At 39.2% G+C, this 25,410-nt stretch overlaps 1 protein-coding gene across 1 annotated transcript in view; it reads right to left on the minus strand.

Annotated features, from left to right (window-relative positions):
• The window catches only part of Sacm1l (SAC1 like phosphatidylinositide phosphatase), a 59,271-nt gene that overhangs the window by 2,920 nt on the left and 30,941 nt on the right, over positions 1-25,410 (minus strand). Inside the window, exons 8-19 of the mRNA XM_087905119.1 lie at positions 19,253-19,354; positions 16,960-17,045; positions 15,768-15,854; positions 14,997-15,065; positions 13,093-13,176; positions 9,041-9,135; positions 7,961-8,099; positions 4,450-4,519; positions 4,263-4,335; positions 3,182-3,275; positions 2,892-2,984; positions 2,234-2,291 (exon numbers count right to left, since the gene is read on the minus strand). Coding sequence (XP_087761245.1) covers positions 2,234-2,291; positions 2,892-2,984; positions 3,182-3,275; positions 4,263-4,335; positions 4,450-4,519; positions 7,961-8,099; positions 9,041-9,135; positions 13,093-13,176; positions 14,997-15,065; positions 15,768-15,854; positions 16,960-17,045; positions 19,253-19,354 — 1,050 coding nt within the window. The remainder of the gene's footprint in view (positions 1-2,233; positions 2,292-2,891; positions 2,985-3,181; positions 3,276-4,262; positions 4,336-4,449; positions 4,520-7,960; positions 8,100-9,040; positions 9,136-13,092; positions 13,177-14,996; positions 15,066-15,767; positions 15,855-16,959; positions 17,046-19,252; positions 19,355-25,410) is intronic.

Consider the following 25,410-nt stretch of genomic DNA (forward strand, 5'->3'; position numbering starts at 1 on the left):
GTGGAGAAATTTTCTCAAGTGATGTTCCCTCTTCCTAGGTAACTCTAGCTTGTACCAAGTTGGAAAAAGATAAAATGAAACAACAACTATGACAAAAACTAACCAGGACAGGCCTGAACCAGAACCTCAAGCACGCAGGCTAAGCAAGCGCTGTGCCCCTGTGCTTCTTCCCAGGCCAAGAACAGAGCTTCCTAGAAGCTACCAGAAGTTACCAGACACTTCCCAGAATCCTTCACTTCACTCAGGCCAAGATCTTAGAATTAACTTTTCTTTCTTAAAAGATAATATTTGAGATTTTATTTTTATCTTATAAGTGTTTGCTGGCATGATATCTGTGATTGCTTATAGTGCCCAAAGAGGCCAGAAGAGGGCATCAGATCCCCTGGGACTGGAATTTCAGAGGGTTTTAAATGACTTGAACCTGGTCCTCTGCTCTTAACCACTGAGCACCAAATTTTACTGAGTTTTGACATATGCGGGATTAACTTTTCTTATCTCTTCAGAAGTTCTTTAACTAGTGGTGAAAATAAAAACTCATAAACGGGAGTGACTCCAGGAAACGGGCACCCACTGGGCAGTGTTTTCTAAGACAGAGGATCCAGGGAGAGGCTGAAACCAGTTGTTGGCCTCTGAGCAATCAGCACACGCTGACTAGATTTGTTCCTTTTTCTTTCCTGACATAAAACCTGACATAGAACCACAATCATTACTGTAAGCAATTCCTATACCCTTTTCCTGTTTTTACTGTAAGAATGGGTTTTGCATTTTTAGATGGACAAAGAATATATTACAGAGACAAAAATGCTCACTGTCTGGCTCTTTGCAGAAGTTTGCTAACTAGGATGTCAGGTTATTGTGGCTTCTTCCCTCTACTCCACAAACTCTGTGCTCTGCCAACAGTTTATAGTGCTCAGCTCTGCTGAGGACAGAAATGCATGGCACTGAGCCTCCTCCTAAGAAATGCACACTGATGGCATTAGAGACTAAGGCGGTGAGAGTTTACTACAGCCCACACACAGCAGACAAAACAATGAACAGAATGGTCTCTCCCTCAAAAATCTGATGATTGGGTGGTAAAGACAGTGAGAAAATCATTCTGTGCAGAAAAATACATGGTGGCTCTACCAGGTGTACCAGGAGGGTATTCCACCTCTAAAAAGCAAATTTCTTCATATTCATGACTTTAATGAGGAACAGGACAGAAGACAAGTGCGGAGAGCGCTATAGAAAGCCAGGAAGGAACAAAGGACATGGGAGGCTGGGGAGCAGCATCTGCAGGATGCCATCAAGATAGTCGTTACATAGAAGTTTCAGGATAGCCAGAGCTAAATCGAGAGAACCTGTCTCAAGAAACAAACATCAAAATATGATTAACGGCCAGCAAAATCGCTCAGTGGGTAAAGGCTATTGTCATACAAACATGGTATCTGAATTTGATCCCTACAGCCCACAGTACAAGGATGAGCTAAACATACGTACCACTGCATTCACGGCCTTACACAAGCCGCATACTCACACAAGAGTTAGCTTATCTCGAGAAGGCAGGATAGCAACTTTAGTTTTCATATTTGCCTAATTATGTTCCCTATAATTATTACATGATGGTTTGGTAACAAGAAAAAAATTATAAAAACGTTAAGTTAAAAAACAGGGCCAGTCAAATAGCTTAGTAGGTAAAGGTACTTGTTTTTCAAGCCTAGCAACCTGAGTTTGATCCCTGGATGTCAAAGTAGAAAGAGAATTAATTCCACAAAGTTGTTCCCTGACTTCTACATGTGCATCCCTCATATAATAACAGTAATTAAAGCAGAAGGGGATCAGGGGAGATAAGGGAGAAGGAGAATCGCTAAGATACTTTGTCTGAGAATGTCATAATTGATATCAGATAGCCTGTATACTAATTTAAAATAAAAGGAGATTTTAAACAAAGAATTACCACTATCACTAATAACAACAACAGAAAACTACTAGGAATTGAGATGTGTCCTAGTGGCAGAGTGCTGCCCCGCACCACACACACATACAAAAATAAACCCAAGTATCAAACTCATTAAACTTAATAAGTAGACATCAAGTACTGAGTGAACCCAACACCCAAGATGAACAACCAAGTTCAACATTCTAAAAGATAAATGTAAGAAGGCAAATTAGCAAATTTCAGGCCATCAAGAGCTAAACAGTTAAGACCTGTCTCAAAAGTGATATAAAGAATCTGAAACAAAAGTACACTTACCAGCCATAAGCAAACAGATAATACACATTGAAAAGGCAACAACCATGATGATGGGCAACTGAAAAATACAATTGAAAGACACAGCTTTTTAGGAATAATTAGAGGCTATAAAATCATCCATGTCCACCTAGACTGGAAAAGAGCAAAACTTCTGCAAACTTAAATACACAAGATTTTTTTTTTTTTAAATCAAACACCACTATTTATGGGTTCAAGCACAGTGACCTAATCTTTATACTGGTAAAGTTATGAGATCGAAGCAAGCATGGTTCTGCTCCAAATCTGGGAAATTATCTTTCAGGACAACAGACCTCCCTCCATCCAGGGAATTTTTTCATCTGGCATAAGACCCCAGAAAAGCTGTGAAGTCTTTTTTTTTCCTCAAAGGAGAAAAGAAAAGCAAATATCCCAAACACACTTTGCCTTTCATTTACGAATTCCCTGATCATAAGAAGACTGAAGTTCTACTTCTCCACAGTTCCTTGTGTGCCCTTACACAAAGGGATGTACAGTAGTCACAAAAGAGCAAATACGCAGTTATTTTCTCTGTACTCTGGTCTTCTCTTTGGGGGAAACAGCACACAATGTTTCAGCAGAGGTGTTTCCTACATCTTCAGATAGAATTTTTCCCATCTTGAAAAATCATAAAGTTACTTACTGCCAGGAATTTCCAATCCCTTGGAACACTTAAAGGACTATGAGATTCTAATTCATCCACTGAATAGTTTCCAAGAAATAAGTCTATGGAATCCTAGAAAAGAAAGAAGGAAACTGTCAACTTTCCAAATTTAATCTGACAACACTGAGCAATAATACAAAGATAAAACCATTCAATGCCTCCCACAAAAAACAACCATCAAATACAAACTTACTTGTCTAAATCCATTTCTACAAAGATAAAACCATTCAATGCCTCTCACAAAAAACAACCATCAAATACAAACTTACTTGTCTAAATCCATCAGAAAAGTTGTTCTTGTAATACCGTAATAAAGAGTTGAAGCCATCCATTATAAGTCCCAACCGAGTTCTTTTTCCAGTTCTGGTTAAGAAAGGTCCAATTTTAAATTATATACAAGCATACTAAATTCTAAGTTTTATGAACACTGACTGCTATGAAAAATACATGAGCAATAAAGATATTAAAAATTATCCCTGAAAATACAGACATTTCACAAAGAAGTCACTAGAAGGCCTAAGAAACATATAGAGTTGTCCCTTGTATCTACAAAGAACCCAACTAGGTATTTCCTACAGATGTTCAAGTCCCTCATATAAAAAAAGGTGCAGTGTTTCCACATATCCCATTCATACCCCCTTATTCTTTCTAAGTTACTTACGATGTCTTATACAATGTAAGTACAAGGCAAATAGCTATTAGCCTGTATTGTTCAGGAAATAATGATATTGAAAAAACTGCACGTGCTCAGTACAGACACAAATACATCTTCCTGTACACTTTGATTAGTGGCTGGCTCAATCCATAGATACAACCCACTGATAAGAGGGTCAATTGTATTTGTTCTCTAAAACATTACCAAATAGACACAAGAAAGTGAAAGTTTTAGTTACAAAAACAAGAACTATGAAAAGAAGTACAGCCCATGTTAAGAGGTATTAACACAACAACTAGGAACATTTGCTCCCAGTAAATCTTCACAGTGTTACCGAGAAGATCCAAAGCCACCTCGAACAAATGAAAAAAGCAGGAACTTGGTCTGGAAGCTTTGCAGAGGTGCAGCTCACAGGCTGTGCCTCAAACTGTGAGATCAGAATGGTGATTTGGATGCACAGTGATGCTGGAGAAGCAACACAGAGCCTTCAACCCTCTCTGTACATCAGACTACCCCATGGAGGCTAAGAACCCACCAGTGCCCAAGTTTTATCTCCCAGCAGTCTTGACATGACAAGCTTAGTGAGGCCCAGAAGCTTGGTTTAAAAAACTGCTTCCTGAAAGCTGACCAGAGAACGCTAGAAACCATTAGTACTACAAGCCACTACTGTGGAACACAGGTTAAAAGTGGCTTACCTTGTAAAGTCAGTCTTCAAGGCACCGGTTCCTGCATACTGTTTGGCACAAGCATTAGCATTATCGGCCCAAGCTTTGGGAAAAATAAAACAACAGCTGAAAGTGATAAAGGTGCCAACTGAAATTCTAATACAAAATATTAATTTCAAAATTTGAACAACTTTGCTCCTATTAAGAAATTACCTACCATTTTTGTAAGTCTTCTCAAATTCATCTTGTTCTTCAAGCTTTTGTCCCACATGCAAAACTCCTAATCTCTAGAAAAAGAATCACACCCATGTTTATGAGTGATAAGATTTAGCAGACCTGATTGAGGAAGAAAAGGCAACATTCTCCAAATCCTATCATGGGTTCTTTTCCTGCTGGTGCAAAGCACAGGTGTGCTTCAGCTTTTAGAGCTCTTGTTCACCCACCACAGACTGTAGGAAGATCCTCCACACACTCCCTTAAGCCCCAGAACAACATGGATAATAGCGAGATAGTACTCAGAAAGAGGAAAAGGTAACATGAAACCTAAGAGACTAAGTTGTTACTCCTCCTTCCCTGACATACCCTTTACCCCGCTGCCTTCCTCACCACTCACCAGCCCAGGCTTCCACATCTAAATCACTGAAGTCTTACTCAATGCTACATATGCATCCTCACCAAAACTGCACCCACACAAGTTTATATACATGTGCACATATACACACACACACACACACATACGCGCGTGTATATACATGTGGACCTACACAGGAGTTTATTATATACATATGCACACACACACAACCCTTTTAATAAAATTTCCAGGGTAGCTGAGCCCCTGAATTCTTCCCTATGGACTACTCTTTGAAGTCTACCTGCCATTCTTGGCAAGAGGCAGTGAGGTATTATCTGAAGTGGTTCTGAGAGTTGATGATTTGAAACAAAATCTGAACACCCTCAGCAATTTTGATCTGCACAAAAACTGCCCCTACTGGAGGGAAAAGCACAATGGGAGAGTTCCCATACCATCTGACAAGGCCACCTCAGAGACTGCTGCCCAAAGGTGCTCTGAAGTTCATTATGTTTTATCAAACTGTATCCAGCATGTGAAATAGATTAAAGAACCTAATTCAATAGGCTGTTTAATTAGCCATGGAACCAAACCATTCCTAATCCTTTTCTACCGAACATGATAGCTGAAGTCTCTTCAATAGATTGGCAGAGCACAAGCTAGAGGCTGCTTATCCCTCCTTTGACACAATTGCTTTATAACTCAAGGATAATTCTTTCTAAAGCAGACACCAAAATCTCCTTAGTCAAAAAAAAATGTGAAATAAAAGCTGAATACTTATAAATTACCTAGACATTTGGAGCATACTTTTCCTTCATAACAAATGCCAATGTGATTTAGAAATCTAGGCTCTTTGTTCATATTTAAAATTGCATATACATACAGAAGTTTTTTGCACCTATTTATGTCAGGAAAGTTTATCCAAGAAGCTAACGTCTCTTATCAGAACAATATATTCAAATAAAACCTTTTTTTTTTTTTTGAGCAGGGTTTCATAAAGCCCATGGTGGCCTGGATCCTCCCTTCCACTTCCAAATGCTGTGACTATAGCTATGTGCTACCATATCCAGTTTCTGTGGGATCAAATAAAACTTCATTCACACTAAGAAAGCACTCTACCAACTTAGCTATACCCTTCAAAACAATCTTGATTTAAAAAAATATAAACTTTGTAATTTACTACTAAATTAAAAAAAAAGTTGGATGTAGCAATACAGGTCTGTAACCCCATGAATTCAGAATTCATGAGCTAGACGTCTACATGTGCTAGAGTGACCCTGCCTCAGAAACAAAAAGCAAAACAAATGAAAAGGCATATCTTAAACAAAAATATCTAATGCAGTGGAGTTCAATGGAACGGGTTCACTTATTCATTGCTGACATCAACATAAATAAGGGCCCTCCTAAAAAGTAATATATTTATTCTCTTTAATTTTTAATTCCACTTCTAGGAATTATTCCAACTATAGTTAGTTTAATTATCAACTCAACACAATCTAGAGTCACCTGGGAAGAGTCTCAATGAGGGGTTGCCTAGATTAAGATGACCTGTGGCTAATCTGTAGGGACGGTCTTGGTTTCCAGCTGGGAGGTGAGCAACAGCACTCCTTTGTGTCCAGTGGGAGTAGGAATGTAGCCGGTCCCCATATGGCCCCCAGACGCTCATAAGGAATGGCATTACTGGGAAGTGTAGCTTTGTTGGAATAGGTATGGCCATGCTGGCAGAAGTGTATCACTGTGAAGGTGGGTTTTGAGGTCTCATATATGCTCAAATCACACCGAGTATCTCAGTTCACTTCCTGTTGCCCTTGGATCAAAATGTAGAATTCTCCTTCAGCACCGTGTCTGCCTTCATGCAGCCATATTGCACACTGCCACACTCTCAGCCACCATGCTCTCTACCCTCATGATGGACTAAGCCTCTAAAACTCCAAGCCTCCATCTCAACTAAATGTTTTCCTTTATAAGAGTTGCCGTGGTCAGTGTCTCTTCACAGCAATAGAACCATAAGACATGTCCTGCTTTGTGGAAAGGGGAAAGTGAGCTGAACACTAGCAAGAAGGCATACATTCACTCTCTCTGCACTTGACTGTGGATGTGATCGGCTGCTTCAGGATCCTGATTCTTTGACATCTTCATGTTGTGTAACAATTTCCTCCAAGATAAAACATCCCATCTTGCAGGAAAGCTCCTTATGACTATGGAAGTAAGCAACTCAGAAGCTCAGCAAGTCCCTGAAATGACCAGAAAACACTAGGTCCTGCCCTCCCAAATTTATGAAAATGCTAAGGATTGCCAAGACACCCTCAAAACCACCAAGATGCCTGCAAGTCATGCAGTACCTCCAGGTCTCCAGTTTCATGAGCCATCACCTGTTAGTGTAGGATTTAGGTAATAAGCTGTGTTTGAGTTATTTTTGCTCCCATGAGTAATCCCAATGAACTCACTGATTCACTAAGTTGGACTTCAATGGTCATCCTTACTTTGGTCTGTTGTGGATTCCCTATCTGGAGTAAATACACATTTGTTCATGTCTCCCCAGTAATGCTCTCACATAACACTTCACAATTTCAGTGTAACCCATCACTCTGAACTACAGTAAACCTTTGCTCCCTAAATTGATTTTATCAGCTTAATTAATCAAAGTAATTGGAAAGGAAAATAAAACCCAAAGGAAATAATTCAAGTTAATAATATTAAAAACAGATACAGTCTCTATAGTAGTAAAGGCCCCAAAATATAGTAATGTAAATGGCTTAATTATAGTTCAAAGTAAACTTAAAACTATGATTACATAAATACTAAAGCCACATGGCAAACTAGGGACCACATACGTGCTCCGATGGTAGTTAAAGAAAACTTGTATATATCAATGACAGCAAGGTACAAAATAAAGTCAGGTTAAGGTGCAGCCAATATGAGTACTTTTTGTTGTTGGTTTTCAAAGGTTCTTTTTTTTTTTTCAATAAAAGATTCAAGAAAGTTGCTGGGGGGGGGGGAGGTGGCACACGCCTTTAATTCCAGCACTCAAGGAGTCCGTGAGTTCAAGGCCAGCCTGGTCTACAAGAGCTCATTCCAGGACAGGCTTCAAAGCTATAGAGAAACTCTACCCCAAACCCCCACCCCCCCCCAAAAAAAATCTCAAGAAAGTAAAATTCACCTGCAGCTGGGCCTGAAGGGAGCGTCGTGCTAATAAACTCTGGATCACGTTCGTTCTATCCAGACAGTCCATGCAGTTGCTGCGGAAAACTCCTTCCTGGTTCATCACCACCTTGCCGGCAGAGTCTACTAAAAAATAACTGAAACACATTTGTGTGAGCACTCTTAGACCAAAGTACACTAAACACACCAGCAACACAGCTCTTAAAACACAGGTTTCATGGGGTGACCTTAGTAAAACCATAAGTTACAGGGTCAGATGGAGGCACAGTAGGCATATTTCATTTTTCTAGACAAACGGGAATATGAATGGCTGAGGCAACACAGCTCCTTTTTTATTTGTAACTCAGGAGATTCTGATAGGAATTTTGGAGAAATCATTAACCCCTGATATGTTGGGACATGGCTGAAGTAATTATGTTAAAGCGACCTTGGGAAACATGGTTGGTTTCTATGGCAACAGTTTCCTTCACAGTTCTCCCCATGTGTTATGATTTCTGTGAGCACATCAAAACATGTAGCAAACACATTGAAAAAGCACCATAAAAACGTTCAAATCTTTTACTCCACTAATCCTACACTGAAGAGTCTTTTTATAGGCAAAATTTGAACACATGTAAAAAGATATACACTACTCATCTAAAGAGAACCATTTGCAGCACACTCTTTCCAAGGTAAGGAAAGGACCCAGACACTCCACGTGTTAGGAAGCATCTAATTAAAGCTATGTTGTGACCTAAAAGGCAGCACAGAATACACCGAAAAGTGTCATTACAAAGGCTCCTAACAGAAAGTTTGTGATAAAATGACAGACCACTAAAACCAAAATAGTAAACCAACTGCAATTATGTAAAAATTGGAAAATTTATGAATATTCCTGACATTAGCCCATATGTTAAGAATTCAGTTATTCAGTCAACAACACTCACCAATACAAAAAAATTAAAATATAAAACAGCATGTGTAAGCACTGATAGCCCAATGAAAAGGCTTCACAAAATGCTAAATAATATTTAATTAATAAGATCGGCATATACAACTCTCTTCCCCCTTACCTCTCTAAAGAAGTAATATGGCTTACCTTAATTCATCCTGCATTTCTGCTACTTGATCCAATAAAATACTCAGGCGATCCCATCTCATGTTTTTACACTCCTTATGGAAGTCAAAGGCAATGTACCTGCCAAAAAAATAAATAAAAAAAATTTTAAAAACCCCACATACTCAGAAACTGATAAGACCATTCAATTTCCTTGTACTAATAAACCCTATTAAGGTGATTCTTTTTTTATATGTGAACATGCATAATACTTATGAATAGAGCCTCCTTCATTCTAGACTTATTAAAACAACAACTACTACTATTCACACATGCACACCTCCCTGTTACCACCACTACTCAAACAACTACATTATATACACACATGACTACTACTACTATTATATATACACACACAACTACTACTACTATTATACACACACACAACTACTACTACTATTAGATACACACACAACAACTACTACTATTAGATACACACACAACAACTACTACTATTAGATACACACAACAACTACTACTACTATTAGATACACACACAACTACTACTACTACTACTACTATTATACACACACACAACTACTACTACTATTAGATACACACACAACAACTACTACTATTAGATACACACACAACAACTACTACTATTAGATACACACAACAACTACTACTACTATTAGATACATACACAACTACTACTACTACTATTAGATACACACACAACTACTACTACTACTACTATTATACATATACACAACTACTACTATTTGAGGTGGGATGTCCTTCTGTACGCTGTGAATATATTTTGTTCCCATTGGTTGATAAGTAAAGCTGCTTTGTCCTATAGCAAGACAGAATATAGCTAGGCAGGAAACCCAAACAGATATACAGGAGAATAAGGGCAGGGTTGAGAGGAATGTGAGCCAGCCATCAAAGAAAAGAGACACCATGTAGTCATTAAAGGAGTAATATGCCAGGGCACTACCAGTAAGTCACAGCCATGCGGCGATACACGGATTCATAGAAATGGATTAATTTAATTAAGAGAGCTAGTCAGTATAGGCGGGTCAAGCAGACAGGAAGTAGAGGCAGGGCGATGAGAGCAGGAGAATTCTGGGAAGCAGGAAGCTCCCTCGGTAGTCCTGTCCAGACCACTGAAGAAGCAGGATGTGACCTGCCCAGCTAAAAAAGGTACTGAGCCATGTGGCTAACATAGATAAGAACAATGGGTTTAATATAAGTTACAAGAGCTAATAAGAAGCCTGAACTAATGGGTCAATCAATTTTATAACTTATGAAGATCTCTGTGTGATTTTCTTTGGGACTTGCCGGCTGTGGGGTACCGAGTGGGACAAAAATCCTAACAAGCCGGCCCTCATGTTACAAGTCAGTAATATGCCTAAGCCATTGGCCAAACAATTACAATTAGTATTATGCCTCTTGAGAGGTTATAAGTGGCTGTGGGGACCAGCGGGCAGAGAGAAACCGATCCAGTGGCACTGGGTGGGGCAGAGCAGTCTCTATTTACAACTACTACACACACACACACACACACACACACACACACACACAAAACTCTCTACTACTACTCCACACACACAAAACTACTACTATTACACACACACTTTCCATGCTCATATATAAATTAAAATTATTATAAGATAAATTTTATTTTCACGTTATTCTAGGGGCCTGCAGATAAAAGCAGAGGAGTAAAGCAAATGCTAATGAAGCAGATCGGATGTATACACTTCAAGAGGTATAACCCAGCATATATCTATTTTCTATTTCTGTGTATAAAGAATGTGGTTTCTTCTTACCATTTTCCAGATCAATATGCTCAAAGTATTGAAACTCAGCTCAGTCTATGGTGGATTAGGCTGGGTGTCTGTTGTGTAGTAGGGGTTGTAAGAAGTGCAGGGAGGCAAGACAGTCTCTATAGTGTTAGCTACTGCCCAGACTCCCCCCACTGTTGTCCCCCGAATCACTTTCTTTTGCCAATATCTATATTATACAGATATATGCAGAGAAAAATCTGTCAATTATAACAAACCCTTTACAATTACCTAATATTTAAGAAATACAACTCTACAGGGAAGGGAGCAGAAAAAAACGTAGAGCTCAATAAAATCAATAAAAAAAATAAAATAAAGGAAAAAAAGAAATACAACTCTAAAGTTAGATGGCATCTAAATGTGAAGATGTCCGACTATTTGTCACCTTTCCCTTAGCCAAACTCTGACAGTCAATGCAGAAGACTGGCCACAGAAGTACGGCATACACCCCAACTTCCTGACTAGGAATCACAAGCAGGACGATGGGAAGAGTGACAATGCAGACTGTGGGCTTCTAGCATGGAAGAGGCTCTACCATCTCAATGGTTATCTCAAGAGAGAATGGTAACCCTCAGAAATTAGTGGGCCAATGACAGGAAGCAAGTAAGGCATTTTAGAAGGCAGCTTTTAAAAAGTAGCACTGGGATATTAGATATAAAGCAAAGGCTAACCAGACTACAATCCACAGCCCCAGAGAAGCTGGGAAACAAGAAGGACCCTAAGAGGGATGCATGGATGGCCCCAGGAAGGGAAAATAGATGAGAACTCTGGGGTAAACTGGGGAGGGACGAGATGAAGGGTGAGAACATGAGGGAACAGGATGGTCGCGTTGGGGGAGGGACAGAGAAGGAAAGCAATGGAAGAGACATCTTGATAGAGGGAGCCATTAGGGAGTTAGGGAGAAACCTGGTGCTAGGGAAATTGCCAGAAATTCACAAGGATGACCCCAGCTGAGACTCCTAGCAACAATGGAGAGGGTGCCTGACCTGGCTTTCTCCTGTAATCAGACTGGTGACTATCCTAATTGTTACCATAGAACCTACATCTAGTAACTGATGGAAGCAGATGCAGTGATCCACAGCCAGGTACTGGGATGAGTTTGTAGAGTCCAGTCGAAGTAAGGGAGGAGAGATTATGAGGGGGAAACCTACAGACAGCTGACCCGAGCTAGTGAGAGCTCATGAACTCTCTGGACTGACAGCTGGGGAGCCTGTATGGGATCCCTCTGAAAGTAAATGACAGTTCTGTGGCTTGATCTATTCGTGGGACCAGGATTTATTCCTAGTGCATAAACTGGCTTTTTGGAGCCCATTCCCTATGGTGGGATACCTCGTTCTGCCTTGATGAAGTAGGGCCTGCCTCAACTCAATATGTCAGACTTAGTTGACTCCCCATGGGATGGATGGGGGTTGTGGGGAAAATGGGAGGAGGGGAGGGAGGTAGAACTGTGGTTAGTATGTAAAATGAAAAGAAGAAAAAAGTAGCACTGGGATGGAGAGATGGTTCAGAGATTAAGAGAACTGGCTGCTCTTCCAGAGATCCTGAGTTTAATTCCCAGCAACCACAGGGTGGCTCACAACCATCTATAATGATCGAGTGCCCTCTTCTGGTGTGTATGCATACATGCAGGCAGAACACATATATAATAAATAAATCTTAAGCAGCACTGTTATTTTGAGTGTTCTGACCAGAATTACCAGCTGTAGCCCTGCTCTAAGCCAACCATCACACAGCATATCTAAACTACCACCTGTGACTAACTGGACAGGCAAAGATACTGTTCCAGATGAGGTCACTACAGTGTTAAACTGATCCAGCTCAAAAACCTCTACTTGTGACCTAATAGGCCACTGCTTTGCAAAACCTTGATGTAAAGATTTTAACCAGGAATTAAATTCAAAATCTTACCATAAAGTTACTCTGTGATATAAATTATATCAGAAAAAATTTAAAATCAGCCAAAAATAAAATTATGCTTTGATCTGGTACTGAACTATGCGAGCTGGGGGCTAGAGAGATGCTCAGTAGTTAAAAGCACTTGCTGCTCTCCCAGAGGGTGAGCCATGTTCAGTAACCTGCATTCATATTGGGTTGCTTACATCTAGCCTCCACAGGCACTCCACCTGCATACAATACACATTTTTCTAAAATGCAAGATGAAATATAAATAGCATACTACTTGTATTCATACACATAAGTGCACATGTGACTTGAAAGGATCTACAACAGACAACTAGTAAGGTACCTGATCATCCCACTACCCAAGGATGATACCATTTTTGCAAACGCTTGCTCAAGTGGTTTCTCTGATCCCTTGTGGTTCACCTGTTAAAAAAAAAAAAAAAATTAAAAAACATGACTTTCTATTTATGTAGTGAGTGATACCAGGAAATTAACAAGGAAAGGTTAAGTTTCATTCTGGCACGGAAACACTATAAAGAAAAGGAAGTCATCTGAACCAACTTTGGAAAAGCAATCAAAGTTTACAGTAACCAACAAAATATCCATCAAGAAAAAGTCACCTTCTAAACTGTAGGAGGTCTCTGAAGCATTTTGTCCTTCTTCCTCCACCACACAGGGTGATGATTTGTGGTAAACAATAGGAATCTTGTTTTTAGTTCCCTTCATCAAACCAGTATCAGACCAGATCCTATGTAAATGTAACTATACATACCTGAAGAACTAAATTATCTCTGTATTGTATAACTGAATGACGGTCCAAAAACAATGACCTGATTGTAAAAGCTGTTATTCCTTTGGCTCTGATCCCTTTAAGGGGCAAACCACACCCACTCCTAGCCACTTCTGACCTCCTGGTCGCCATCTTAACTTCTTCTATCCCCATCTCTTGGCGTGTGCACATGTGTCTCCTCTGTCTCTATGTTTTTATATCTCTATGTCTCTCTATCTCTGTCTCTCTGCCTCTTCTTTAAGTAATAAATGTTTAGCTTTATGTTCAGCCTTATGTCCATTTACTCCACCATCCGCCGCAGCCTCTGCCTGGCTTGTAGGCTGCTCAGGGAACATGCCAACATTAAACAACAACAAAAGCTACACCTGAACTATTAGCCAATGGATACCTGGGGCAAGAGCTTCTTTCTGGATAGAGACATAAAATAGACCACCTAAAGTCTGAGCAAAGCAAGTGATGCTCTTTAGAAAATAGGGACATTCAAAAGCAGCAGTATATATGAAAGACTTGAGAAAACTATCTCCATACTTGGGTAAGAAACATGTCTAGAAAAATCCTATTACAACATCACCCCCTGTTCTTTGGCCTTCAAACATGCCTGGCTGGCTGTCACAGCCCACTCCGGCAGAAGTCAGCTGGGGGTATCCTGGGAGGGGTGCTGAGGCTGAGGAAATATCAGATTAAGAGAAATGAGGAAACTGGTAAACTGTGTTGTCTCAGTACAGAGCCCGTTGGCAAAGAATAGAGGGTGGATTGTTCTTTTATTTTTGTTATTTTGTCTTTTTCCAGTTTCCACATGGTCCAGTGGCCACAGTTTGCACCTGCTGCACAGGAGGTGGTCCCCTAGCTGCTGCCATCCCTAACAAGGGGTCAGGATGTTGTTCTGCTCCTTCTTTGTAAATTGGAGGATGCCTGAAAAGAGATGTTAATTCAGCCTAGGTGACAGAGCTGGCACATAGAGCAGGAAGACGTGACAGAGCAGGCATAGGTAGATGTGGACATGACCAAAACACTCACCTTCAAAACCTAACACAGTAGCTATGCTCTTTAATTCATTTGTAATAACCAAAGGTAGAAATAATCCAATGTCTATTAATTTATAAATAAATGTCTTATATTCCTCCAATAAGTTATTATTTATTCTTTAAAAGTAATGCAATTCTAATAAACATAGATGAATCTTTAAAACATTATATTAAATGAAACAAGTAAAACATAGAGGACAAATATTGTATGAGTCTGCCTATATGAGGAACATAGTTCAGAAGAGTCAGAGAGTAAAACAGAGTAACTAGGAGCGAGGGGAAGGTGGTAAAAGGAAGACTATCTACTAGGATCAGAGCTTCTGTTTGTTTGGTCTGATGAAAAGTTGTAGAAACATTAATTTAAAAATTAATTTTCCTGTTAATTATAATTATTTTTGTTATTCCCCCCCAAAAATATTCAAACCTACCAGATTAATTATGACTTGCTTTCCATAAATAATTACTTGTGAATCAAAGTGCCTTTGGAAACCATCCATCTAGAAGAGAGATAAAGGTATAGAGTTTATTAAACTACATTATATGTTTATTTATCATATTTCTTAAAGTACCTCTATAACTATCCCATTTTTTAAGATTTATTATTTATTTTATGTGAGTGCTCTATCTGCATGTACAATTGCAAGCCAGAAGAGGGTATCTGATTCCTAGGGATGGTTGTGAGCTACCATGTGGGTGCTGGGAATTGAACTTAGGACCTGGAAGAATAGTCAGTGCTCTTAACCACTGTGCCATCTCTCCAGCCCCCAACTATCCTATTTTTATACTTAACAAAATGCCAGGATGGGGACCATGCTTTCTGAATTATGGAAACACCATGAGGTAGGTGACAGTTATAGCCATTTTAGGCTGCACTACAGTATCACTATTTGAATTCTGAATGCAACTTTTGACAGATACACTACATTCATTCCATAAACCTCACTGAGATCTCCTAAGTGCTCCTCTGACCTGTAACGTTATTTGAGGCAATTTGTTCTACAGCCCAGGAGACAGGCCTTGAAGATACTGAATTCTGACTTGTGGGGAACAAATACATATTCTATATGCAAATCAAAAAGCCACGAAGGCACTGTGTGACCAAGGCCCCTCCCCAGGCAAGCTGGGCTCTCACATCACCTCTACCTGTCATACAACTTAGGTTCTATTTTAACCAGAGTAAAATTCAGGAAGATACATACATGATTTGCTACTTTGTTGATCTGTGGTTTTGGTTTGTACTTTAGATTTGGTCTTTGTGACCAGAAAACAGGTATTGATCCTCGAGTCTAAAAGAAAAGAGAGAAATATGAAAAGATACATAAAGTAGTTTTCTCAACCTAATTATTGTACACAGTACAGATATTAACAACTTTGCAAAGAAAACCAAAACAAACAAAAACAATCTACCAGCTACAAAACTCTATATGTACCCTCTTAAATCACTTGTTTTGCCAGGTCGGGTGGCATACACCTTTAATCCCCACACTGGGAGGCAGAAATAGGCAGGTCTGATTTCGAGGCCAGCATGGTCTACATAATGAACTCCAGGACAACCATGACTACATAGAGACCCAGGAGAGAGAGGGGGAGAGAGAGACAGACAGACACAGAGAGAGAGAGAGAGAGAGAGAGAGAGAGAGAGAGAGAGAGAGAGACAGACAGACAGACAGACAGACAGACAGACAGACAGAGAGAGAGATCTGAGATCTCCCTAAGTTCTATGTATATTATATAGCTTGGCAATATAAAAAAAAACCAGAAAATTGCTTTACTCATTCTTAAAGGAATGCATTTATGAACATTGGAATTTGTTTATCCAATCCTACACTCTGGAGTAGGAAATACTGTACAACTTCACCAGGAGACAATAGGTGAGCAGGATTGAGTAAGGCAGGTTTACTCTATACTAGGCTAGCATCATCACCTGAGGTAGGATCTCAAGGCTTACACTGGTGAACTGCTAAACTTCCATAAACTTCACTTTATTTTTTTGGTGGGGGGAGAATTTCATTAAAAAGCAGGAAGTATCCATAAGACAGTGCCAGACTAACACCCCTTTTATTAGCTGCACTTTTTCCACACTGGACACAAAGATAGTATTTTAAAAAGAAGGAAAGATTGACCTGACAGTAAACACATGTAATCCCAGCATTGGGGATGTAAAGGCAGGAGGATCAGGAATTCAAACTCATGTAACCAATTATAAAGTAAATTTAGGGTCAGCCAGTGCTACATGAGAGAGACCCTGTTTCAAAAACAGAGAAGGAAGAGGAAGAGAAGAAAAACAAAGAAAAATAAAAAAGGAAGGGGAAGAAGAAAATTTCAACATGACAGAAAATGAAAATGAAGAAGAAACGGCCAACTGGACGACCACCAGACACATGCACTTGCCTGCACAAATGAAGCCCTGTTCCCATTGTAGTGCACGATCTGTTCTGTTTCTACAAAGTTAGCTGCGTGGCCTTCAGAATCAATTCCTAACATTTGGTATAAAAGACATGTATCAAAAAAATCATTAACTCAAGATAACAAGAATTATCAACTTAGTTCACATTAGTGGATAAGTACTCAAAAATTAAAGTTCAAACAAATAGATAGTACATTATTAGAAAACTAAAAGAAGCTTGCTTAAAGAATAGTTAAAATTTATTTATATAAACATAAAGCTAGTCGATACTTTTCACACTATAAATATCCTCAAAAAAAGTTCCCTTTGGAGAAAAGAAAGTCAAGCATGTCTACAAATTCTATTTTGAAGTTAAAAACTATCATTTTTTTGTGATTATACTAGGTAATAATACTAAATGAAAACTTGGCTAACTACATCAGTAGTACTTAGTTGTAATGCAAAGAATCTCTAGAAGATATTTAGCTATCAAATAAAAAATTGTATATGATCCTAAACATCCATGATCATGATCATGAACATGTCCATGACACCTTGTCTGAAAGCACAGTTTAATGTACTTACCAGAGCCTCTACACCAGTTAGGTCTATCTGAAGTATTTCCTTACTAACTTGTTTACATTATTTTGTTGTTACTAAGTAAAAGCAATTTCCAAGGTAGTCCTGACCCAGATTACCAGAAAGATTATCGGAAAGAAATCAATGGATTTTTAATTCAACGATATTTAAAACATCTTTTCCCCTGGCATATTTCAACAGTAAAGCACTTTGAGTTATTGTGATCAGTATATCTGTAACTATATATTAGTAGACAATCAGAAGGAAGCAAATTTACTGAGCTACACTAGCAATGGTATGACTTCTGAATGCCAAATGGCTTTCAGAAGCACAGGCTACCTTTGTTTCCTTCTATGATGGTTTAAATGTGAATGGCCCCCTAGACTCATATTAGGCGGGGACACTACCTGAGAGGGATTAGGTATGACCTTGCTGAAGTGGCTATGGCCTTCTTGAAGGAACTGTGTCACTGGGAGGATGGGCTTTGGAGTTTCAAAAGCCCTAGCCAGTCCCAGTGTCTCTTCTCTTCCTCCTGCCTGCAAATCTGGATGGATAGCTCTCAATTACTCTCCAGTACCATGTCTGCTTGTGTCCATGATGTAATGGACTAAACCTTTGAAACTGTAAGCCAGCTCCAACTAAATGTTTTCTTTTTATAAGAGTTGCTGTGGTCATAGTGTCTCTTCACAGCAAGAGAACACTGAGGAAGATACCTTACATAATTCCCAAAAGGAACAAGATGCAGTATTTTAAAAAGAGGAAGATGTGAAAGAAAGGAAAGCAGGAAAAAGGGAGATATCATTATGAAAATACTTCTAAAATGTATTAATTTCTTAAGAAACCAAGATGTAGGAGAACATGTATAAAATATAACCATTGTCTATAAAAAGAAAGCATACCTGAATTAATTTAAAAAGTTATAGGGTAGAATAAATAAGAAACTGCTATCTGGTTATGTGGCAGAGGAGTAAGAACCAAGCAGATTAGATGAGAAATTTCTGTAATTTAAAAAATAAAATTCATAGCCAGGCAGTGGTGATGCATGCTGTTCAGTCTCTGCACTCTGGAAGCAAAGGCAGGCAAACCTCTGTGAGTTCAAGGCCAGCCTGGTTTACAGAGTAAGATCCAGGGCAGCCAGGACTACATAGAGAAACCCTGTCTCGAAAAACAAAACAAAACAAAAATATTTAAAATATGTATTCGATGCTTAATAATCCAAGGAGATGTTAACTATAATTTGGTTGAAGCCATTCTTAGTAGCTTTTTCTCAATGCTATTATACCATTTGTAATAAGATTAATTAGATATTCTCTATATAACTCTCTGAGCTCAAAATTACAGTTATTTTTTAAACAGGATTTTATTCTGATATATTATGGTTGAAAGCAAAATAAATGCTGGGGAATCTTCATATTTACAATAACTATAATACATATCTTAATAGTTTGGTTTGAGCAAATTAGCATATTTTTAGTGTAAAGCCTACAGAATGTTCAAAATGTAAATAAACATTCTATAAACTGAAGTCATGAAATAAAATGGTTACCTTTATATATACAAAGAGACCAAGAAGACCTACTAACTATTATAATGAGGGCAAAAATCATTAAAAGAGGTATCAAATAACACAATATATAAAAGGTCACAGGTAAGTTATTTAAGGCGGACATTAAACAAAAGAAGACATGGCCCAGTCATGTGACATGAAGTAATTCTTACCTCTTACATAATATCGCACACCAGCTCTGAAACAACTCCTTCTGGAGATGAGAATCCAATCAAAATATTTTCCATTAATAGAACACGAGTGCATAGTAATAACTTAACTATATTAAGAAAAATGTAATGTAGGAATAGTTCTAGAGTCGATACAAATCTATTTACTATAATAGGAATGAATAGTCTTTAGGAGGAAAAAGAAAGACAGGATATACAAGTCTTTCTGGTTCTTCATGATTATTCCCAAATCTTTAGTATCTTCATTTCCTACTGTGAGGTTTGTCAAGTCAGTTCTCCTACAGTGACACATGCACAGAATATTTAAGAACTTTGCTAGTGTTTCTACTTAATTTTTTCCTTTCCCTGGTATCTTCAACTACTTTCTGAAAGTACAGAACTAGGTAGGTGTCAATGATCACCAGAAATCCTATTCTGAATGAAAATCAGGAATCTGAAAAAAATTAACCTTTGAATTAAAAAATGGAAAACAGAGTAGGAGTTAGGAACATAACTCAGCCTTGGGTTTAGTCCCTTGCACTGCAAAAAGTAACTACTTAAAAATTAAATGAAGAAAAACAATGCTATTTCACCTAAGGAAAAATATGAACTATAGCTGGGCAGTAGTGGTGCATGCCTTTTCCAGCACTCGGGAGACAGAGCAGAGGCAGGTCTCCCTAAGTTCGAGGACAACCTGGTCTATCTACAGAGTGAGTTTCGTCAGGTCAGGGCTACACAGAAAATCCGTGTCTCTAAATATATATTGTATGTATAATTATACATGCAAATTAGCACAAGAGTTGGCATATGAAGATTTACAGATTGAAATAAACTTTAACTGCTTTGTCTCTGGAATGTAAAAAATAAGCCTAAAAATGGGGGAAAAATTAAAGCAAAAAACATGTAAAGTGATAGAGTGCTTTCTAGCACGCATGCAGCCCTAGGGTTTGGTCCCCAGCATCACATGAAGTCAGATGTAATAACATGTGCACGTGATTTCAGCACTCAGAGGTAGAAGGGTCAAGATCTTATTCAGAAGTGCAGAGAGTTCAAGGTCAGCCTAGGATTTCTCCAAACCTTTCCTTCAATACTAGTCACTGAACTGTATAATTAAAACTGACTAAAATGGTGGCTTAGCCGGGTGGTGGTGGTACCCGCTCTTTAATCCCAACACTCGGGAGGCAGAGGCAGAGGCAGGCAGATCTCTGTGAGTTTGAGGCCAGCTTGGTCAACAGAGCAAGTTCTAGGACAGGCCCCAAAGCTACAGAGAAACCCTGTCTCAAAAAAACAAAACAAAAATAAACAAAAACAAAAAATAAATAAAACGGTGGCTTGGCTTTCAAGCCAAATCTACTTGATGAAAATAAAATCTTTGCACACAAGTCCACCTCTGACATGCTGAGCTCTCTCTGTCTAGCTCTATTACTGCCACTGAGAAAGGGACCTGCTGTGGAACAACCTTTGTACACTGTAAATATGCATTACTCTCTCTGGTTAATAAAGAACTGATGGGGCTATAGCTGGGCAGGAAGAGATTGAGCAGGAGAGCCAGACTAGGAGAATTCTGGGAAGAAGGGCAGAGTTAGAAAAGTCGCCAGGAGATGCTGGAGGACAGGTAAAGCCACGAGCCATGAGACAGCATATAGACTAACAGAAATGGGTTAATTTGTTTGAAGAGCTAGTTATTAGGGGGAAGGTGGAGGAAATGGAAGGAGGGGAGGGAGTGGGAACTGCCTGAACTACCAACAGAGCATTTATAATTAATATTATGCCTCCATGTCAGTTATTTGGGAGCTGGCAGATGGGAAAGAAAAGTGTGCCAACACAGAATACTCACTTCACTACTTTGCTTGGTTTTCTAGTTTTGCCACTAAACAATTTATTTATTCGGAATGGCTTTCTACTTTTTTGCACGAAAGGCGTCACAGTGTTGCTGTGGGACAATGGTCTTTAATCCTGTCACTTGTATTATTTTTCATAAAACGCTGATTGGCCAGTAGCCAGGCAGGAAGTATAGGTGGGGTGACCAGGCAGGACGTAAAGGCGGGGAAGGAGAATTCTGGGAAAAGGATACATTCTTCAGTCGTGACCCAGCCTCAGAGGAAACAAGATGTGATTGCCTCACTGAAAAAGGTACCAAGCCACGTGGCTAGCTCAGACAAGAATTATGGGCTAATGTAAGATATCAGAATTAGTCAATAAGAAGCCTGAGCTCATGAGCCAATCAGTTTAAAACTAATTTAGACCTCTGTATGATTCTTTGGGAATTAGAAAACCTCAGTCAACACAATGTAAGCATTCCTGTGGCCTTGCATTCTCTGTATGTTTGAGGCTAATTCGCCTCTACAGTTATTTAATTATCCTCTGCATAAACATACTACTAGTTGTTTGTTGGGGTAAGGAGGTCTCAAACTGTTAACCTTTTGACCTCAGCTTACACAGGGCTGAGAGGACAAGCATGCACCACCAACACAGAAAGGATATACTAGTTTATTTGTCCATTCGACAGACATACAAGTTGGTTCTGGATTCTGCTCTCATAACCAGTTTCAACCAACATTTCTTTGTGTGAGCCTGTGGACATGGATCAAATCATACTCACCATCTGCTACTATCAAGAACTGTCAGTGGCCTTGAGAACTATCTGTCCTCTTTACCATGCCCTGCTGTTGTCGAGTTTACCCGACTCATGGAGGAATTCCTAGGATAACATGTTTTAATGTTACACTGGCCATATCATTTATTTTTGCTCATCTGTTTGGGTTTTCCCTGTTTGCTATATGTAACATCTATTTCCTAATAAAATTTGATTCACTCATCATAAAGCATAATAAAATAGTCCTTGAGCCTATCTAACTTCAAAATATAACCAAGTCTCAATTTACCCATTTCTTCTCCTTTCTAGTCAGTTGAATTTATGTCCAGAATTAACTTTTACACCTGTGTGGCAACCATTCTCTTGTCTTTCTAGTTTCTATACTTATAATCACCATTTAAAAAATAAAAAAGCTTGCATGAACTTTATGACACATCATAGCTTTCTAAAGCTGTCATTCCTCCCCCTTCGTTCCCAGAGTCATCCCAGAGCAATTTACTCCTCAGAGTTGTTTGTAATATGTAAAGGACCAGACCATGAAGACCTAATTCCTCTATTCTGTGGGGCTCACGATTTTGTCATAAAATGCTGTTATTCTTTTAAATAATTACTGGTATGAATGCCTTGGGAATTCCTACAAGAAGCACTGGCGAAAGCTCAAGAGATCAACGGAAACCGCTAATGATCCATCCCTGACAACTGTCACCACCAAACTCACTGATGGTTCCCCAGCTCCAAGTTATTTCCTTCAAAAATCACAGCAACAGAGATGATTCCAGGGCAGTCTTATTTCACTTGTTGCCCAAACTATTCTGAGGCAGGACACAAAGATAAAATACATCAGCCTGCTGCTGGAGAGTTAAGTCTGGCAGAAAATATGACTGACTTCATGACTCATTCTCCTCTGATTACAAAGAGTTATGTATGTATGCGTGCAAAAACACACCAACCATCAAAATGAGATAACTTTTGAAAAATGATTTCACTACTCTTTATCCAGAGTTCGACCCAGATCCCAACCCCCTACTCTGGAGGAGGCCAACTCCACACCATTTCCACCACTCCATGGCAAACAACATTGTTTCATGTTACACTGAAAAGGCAAGGCCTGTGCTCCTATGACATTATTACCCACCCAACCCACAGCAGGCCAGAATTCCCTCTTTGCTCACACACTCAGATCCTCACTCAGTATGCACCCTTGCCATCTTCAAATTCTCTAAAACCTTAGCAGAATTTGTTAATTTCCTCATTTGGAGAGGGAGGACGGAGCAGGAACATAGCCTCCTTCCTGAAGTCGTATCTAACCACTAGCACGTCTCAGCTGACGCCCTCTTAGAAACAGTCTTCACTTGGTCCCAGGGTATTACTTTCACTTGCTTTTCCTTTCCCTCTGCCCTTCCAGTTCACTCACTATAGTTCATTTTTAGAAGTTCTTTGTTCTAAGGCCTACAGTACATGGCTCTATCATTTTCTCGCGATGCAGAAACTCTTTCCAATTATTACATCTCTCCCTCTCTAGACTGAGTATCTCCACTTCTCCCTTTAATAATCTCATCACATTTCATGGATAGAAATGCCATCTTGGCGCTGATGAGATGGCTCAGTGGACAAAGGCACATGCCACCAAGTCTGAAGATTTGAATTCAATCAATCCCTAGAAGCCACAAGGCGGAAGAAGAGAACAGACTCCTGAAAGTTATCCTCTGCCCTCCACAAGTGTGTCCATGCACACACAAACTAAATAGATGTTGTAAGAAATAAAGATGTTGTCATCTACCCTGACCAACCACAAATTTACATCTGTAAGGCCAGGGAGATGACTCAAATGGGTTAAGGTACTGGCTACCAAGCCTACAAGGAGCTCAATCCTCAGGCCCTAAAAGGTAAAAGAACGAACCTGGTCCCTGAAGTTGTCCTTTGAACTCTCTACATGCATTGCAGGGAGTATGCCATCTCACATGCATCTCTACTAATCTGGCTCCTCCCTCCTCCCTATATCTTCATTTGTCTACTTGACAATATAGACAGCTTCCTGATTCTAGGAAAAATCACCTCTCACTGGCCATGACCTTGGCTCGCTCACTCTGGGCCTACTGACAGAGTGGTACTATCTTATGCCAACCCTCTGTTCAACCCCACTCTCCCAAAGCTTTTCACCATACGTGAAGTGAAAGTTACAGCCCTCTCCTGGCCTAGAGAGCCCTAGATAGTCTGGGTTAAGAGTCTCATGAATACATCTGCCCCATCTATACTATACTCCACTCAGATGTACTTGATCTCTCTATAGAGACCGAGAAATACATTCCTAGTTAACAAACTACATTAAACAAAAGTACATTTCAAGCTTTAAATTCAACACTAAGTAGGTAAGTTAATTATAAAGCTGTCTAGAAAACAAGTCTATGATCTTATTTGATTACTGTTGCATGATATTTTATCACACTGTGTGTGGATGTGCCACTGTTTTACCTTGCCTGCCTAAGGCACCTGACTGGTTTAATAAAGAGCCAAATGGCCAACAGCTAGGCAGGAGAGGTTAGGCGGGACTTCCAGGCAGAGAAAGGAAGTCAGGATGAATATAGGCATGTGGGAGACACCAGTGAGACATAGAGGGTGCTGGACATACAGAATGGAGGAAAGGTAAAAGGTCACAGGGCAGAACCTAGATTAACAGAAGCAGGTTAATTAAGTTATAAGAGCTAGTTGGGAACAAGCCTAAGCTAAAGGCCAAATTTTCATCATTAATAATAAGCTTCCGTGTCATTTTTTGTGAGCCGGTGGCCCAAAAAAAAAAGGCTGTCTAAAGGAAAGGAAGACAGGAGCAGAAAGAGGAGCAAGGGAGGAGGAAAGGGAGAAGAGAGGAGAGCCAGACAGGGAATGAAGACAACAGACTAAACAAGAGCTTTATGCTGAGATTTTTCTGATTTATTTCCTCAATTACTTCTCTTAATAATATAAAAATTTATAGTAGCTAATGAACAAATAAATTCAACTGCTAGGTCAATAAACTTCATTGCTGTGCTTGACACAAAAATGCCAGTTCATACACAGGGTCCTGACTGCACATCACGGGCACACACTGCACCTTCTTCAGGAGCCCATTCACTGGGAGTTCCTGTTTTACAGTGGTATCTCTGAGAAGAATGTGTTCTTGAAATGAATCTACAATTAGGTAACCAACGCTTGTTTTGTATTTATGCGTTGACTTTCCCTAAGTGTTATTCTTTGTATTTCTATTTTCATGCTTCTATCATTCTTTGAAATTATACTTAAAATTTATAATAATTTAAATAAGTAATTTAAAATAATTTACTTCTCTTCAAGTTGTTGATCACTGACGTTCTTAAATCTGATTTTTTTTAAACACTAAGGAAAAGCATCATTTAAATAGGTTCACTCTACTCTTCTGTAATTCACTGCTATAAGATACCTCTAAACGGGCAAGATGCAGTTACACATCTTCCTTTAAAAGCCTCCAGCCCCCAAATTCCTGAGCAAAAATAATAATTTACTCTGCAGAGGAAATAACCTAAAAAGGGGAAGAGGTTTCAGACTATTCTAA

The sequence above is a fragment of the Myodes glareolus genome, chromosome 4 (genome assembly GCF_982192425.1).
Source record: "Myodes glareolus chromosome 4, mMyoGla1.1, whole genome shotgun sequence".
In the NCBI taxonomy this organism is placed as follows: Eukaryota; Metazoa; Chordata; class Mammalia; order Rodentia; family Cricetidae; genus Myodes; species Myodes glareolus.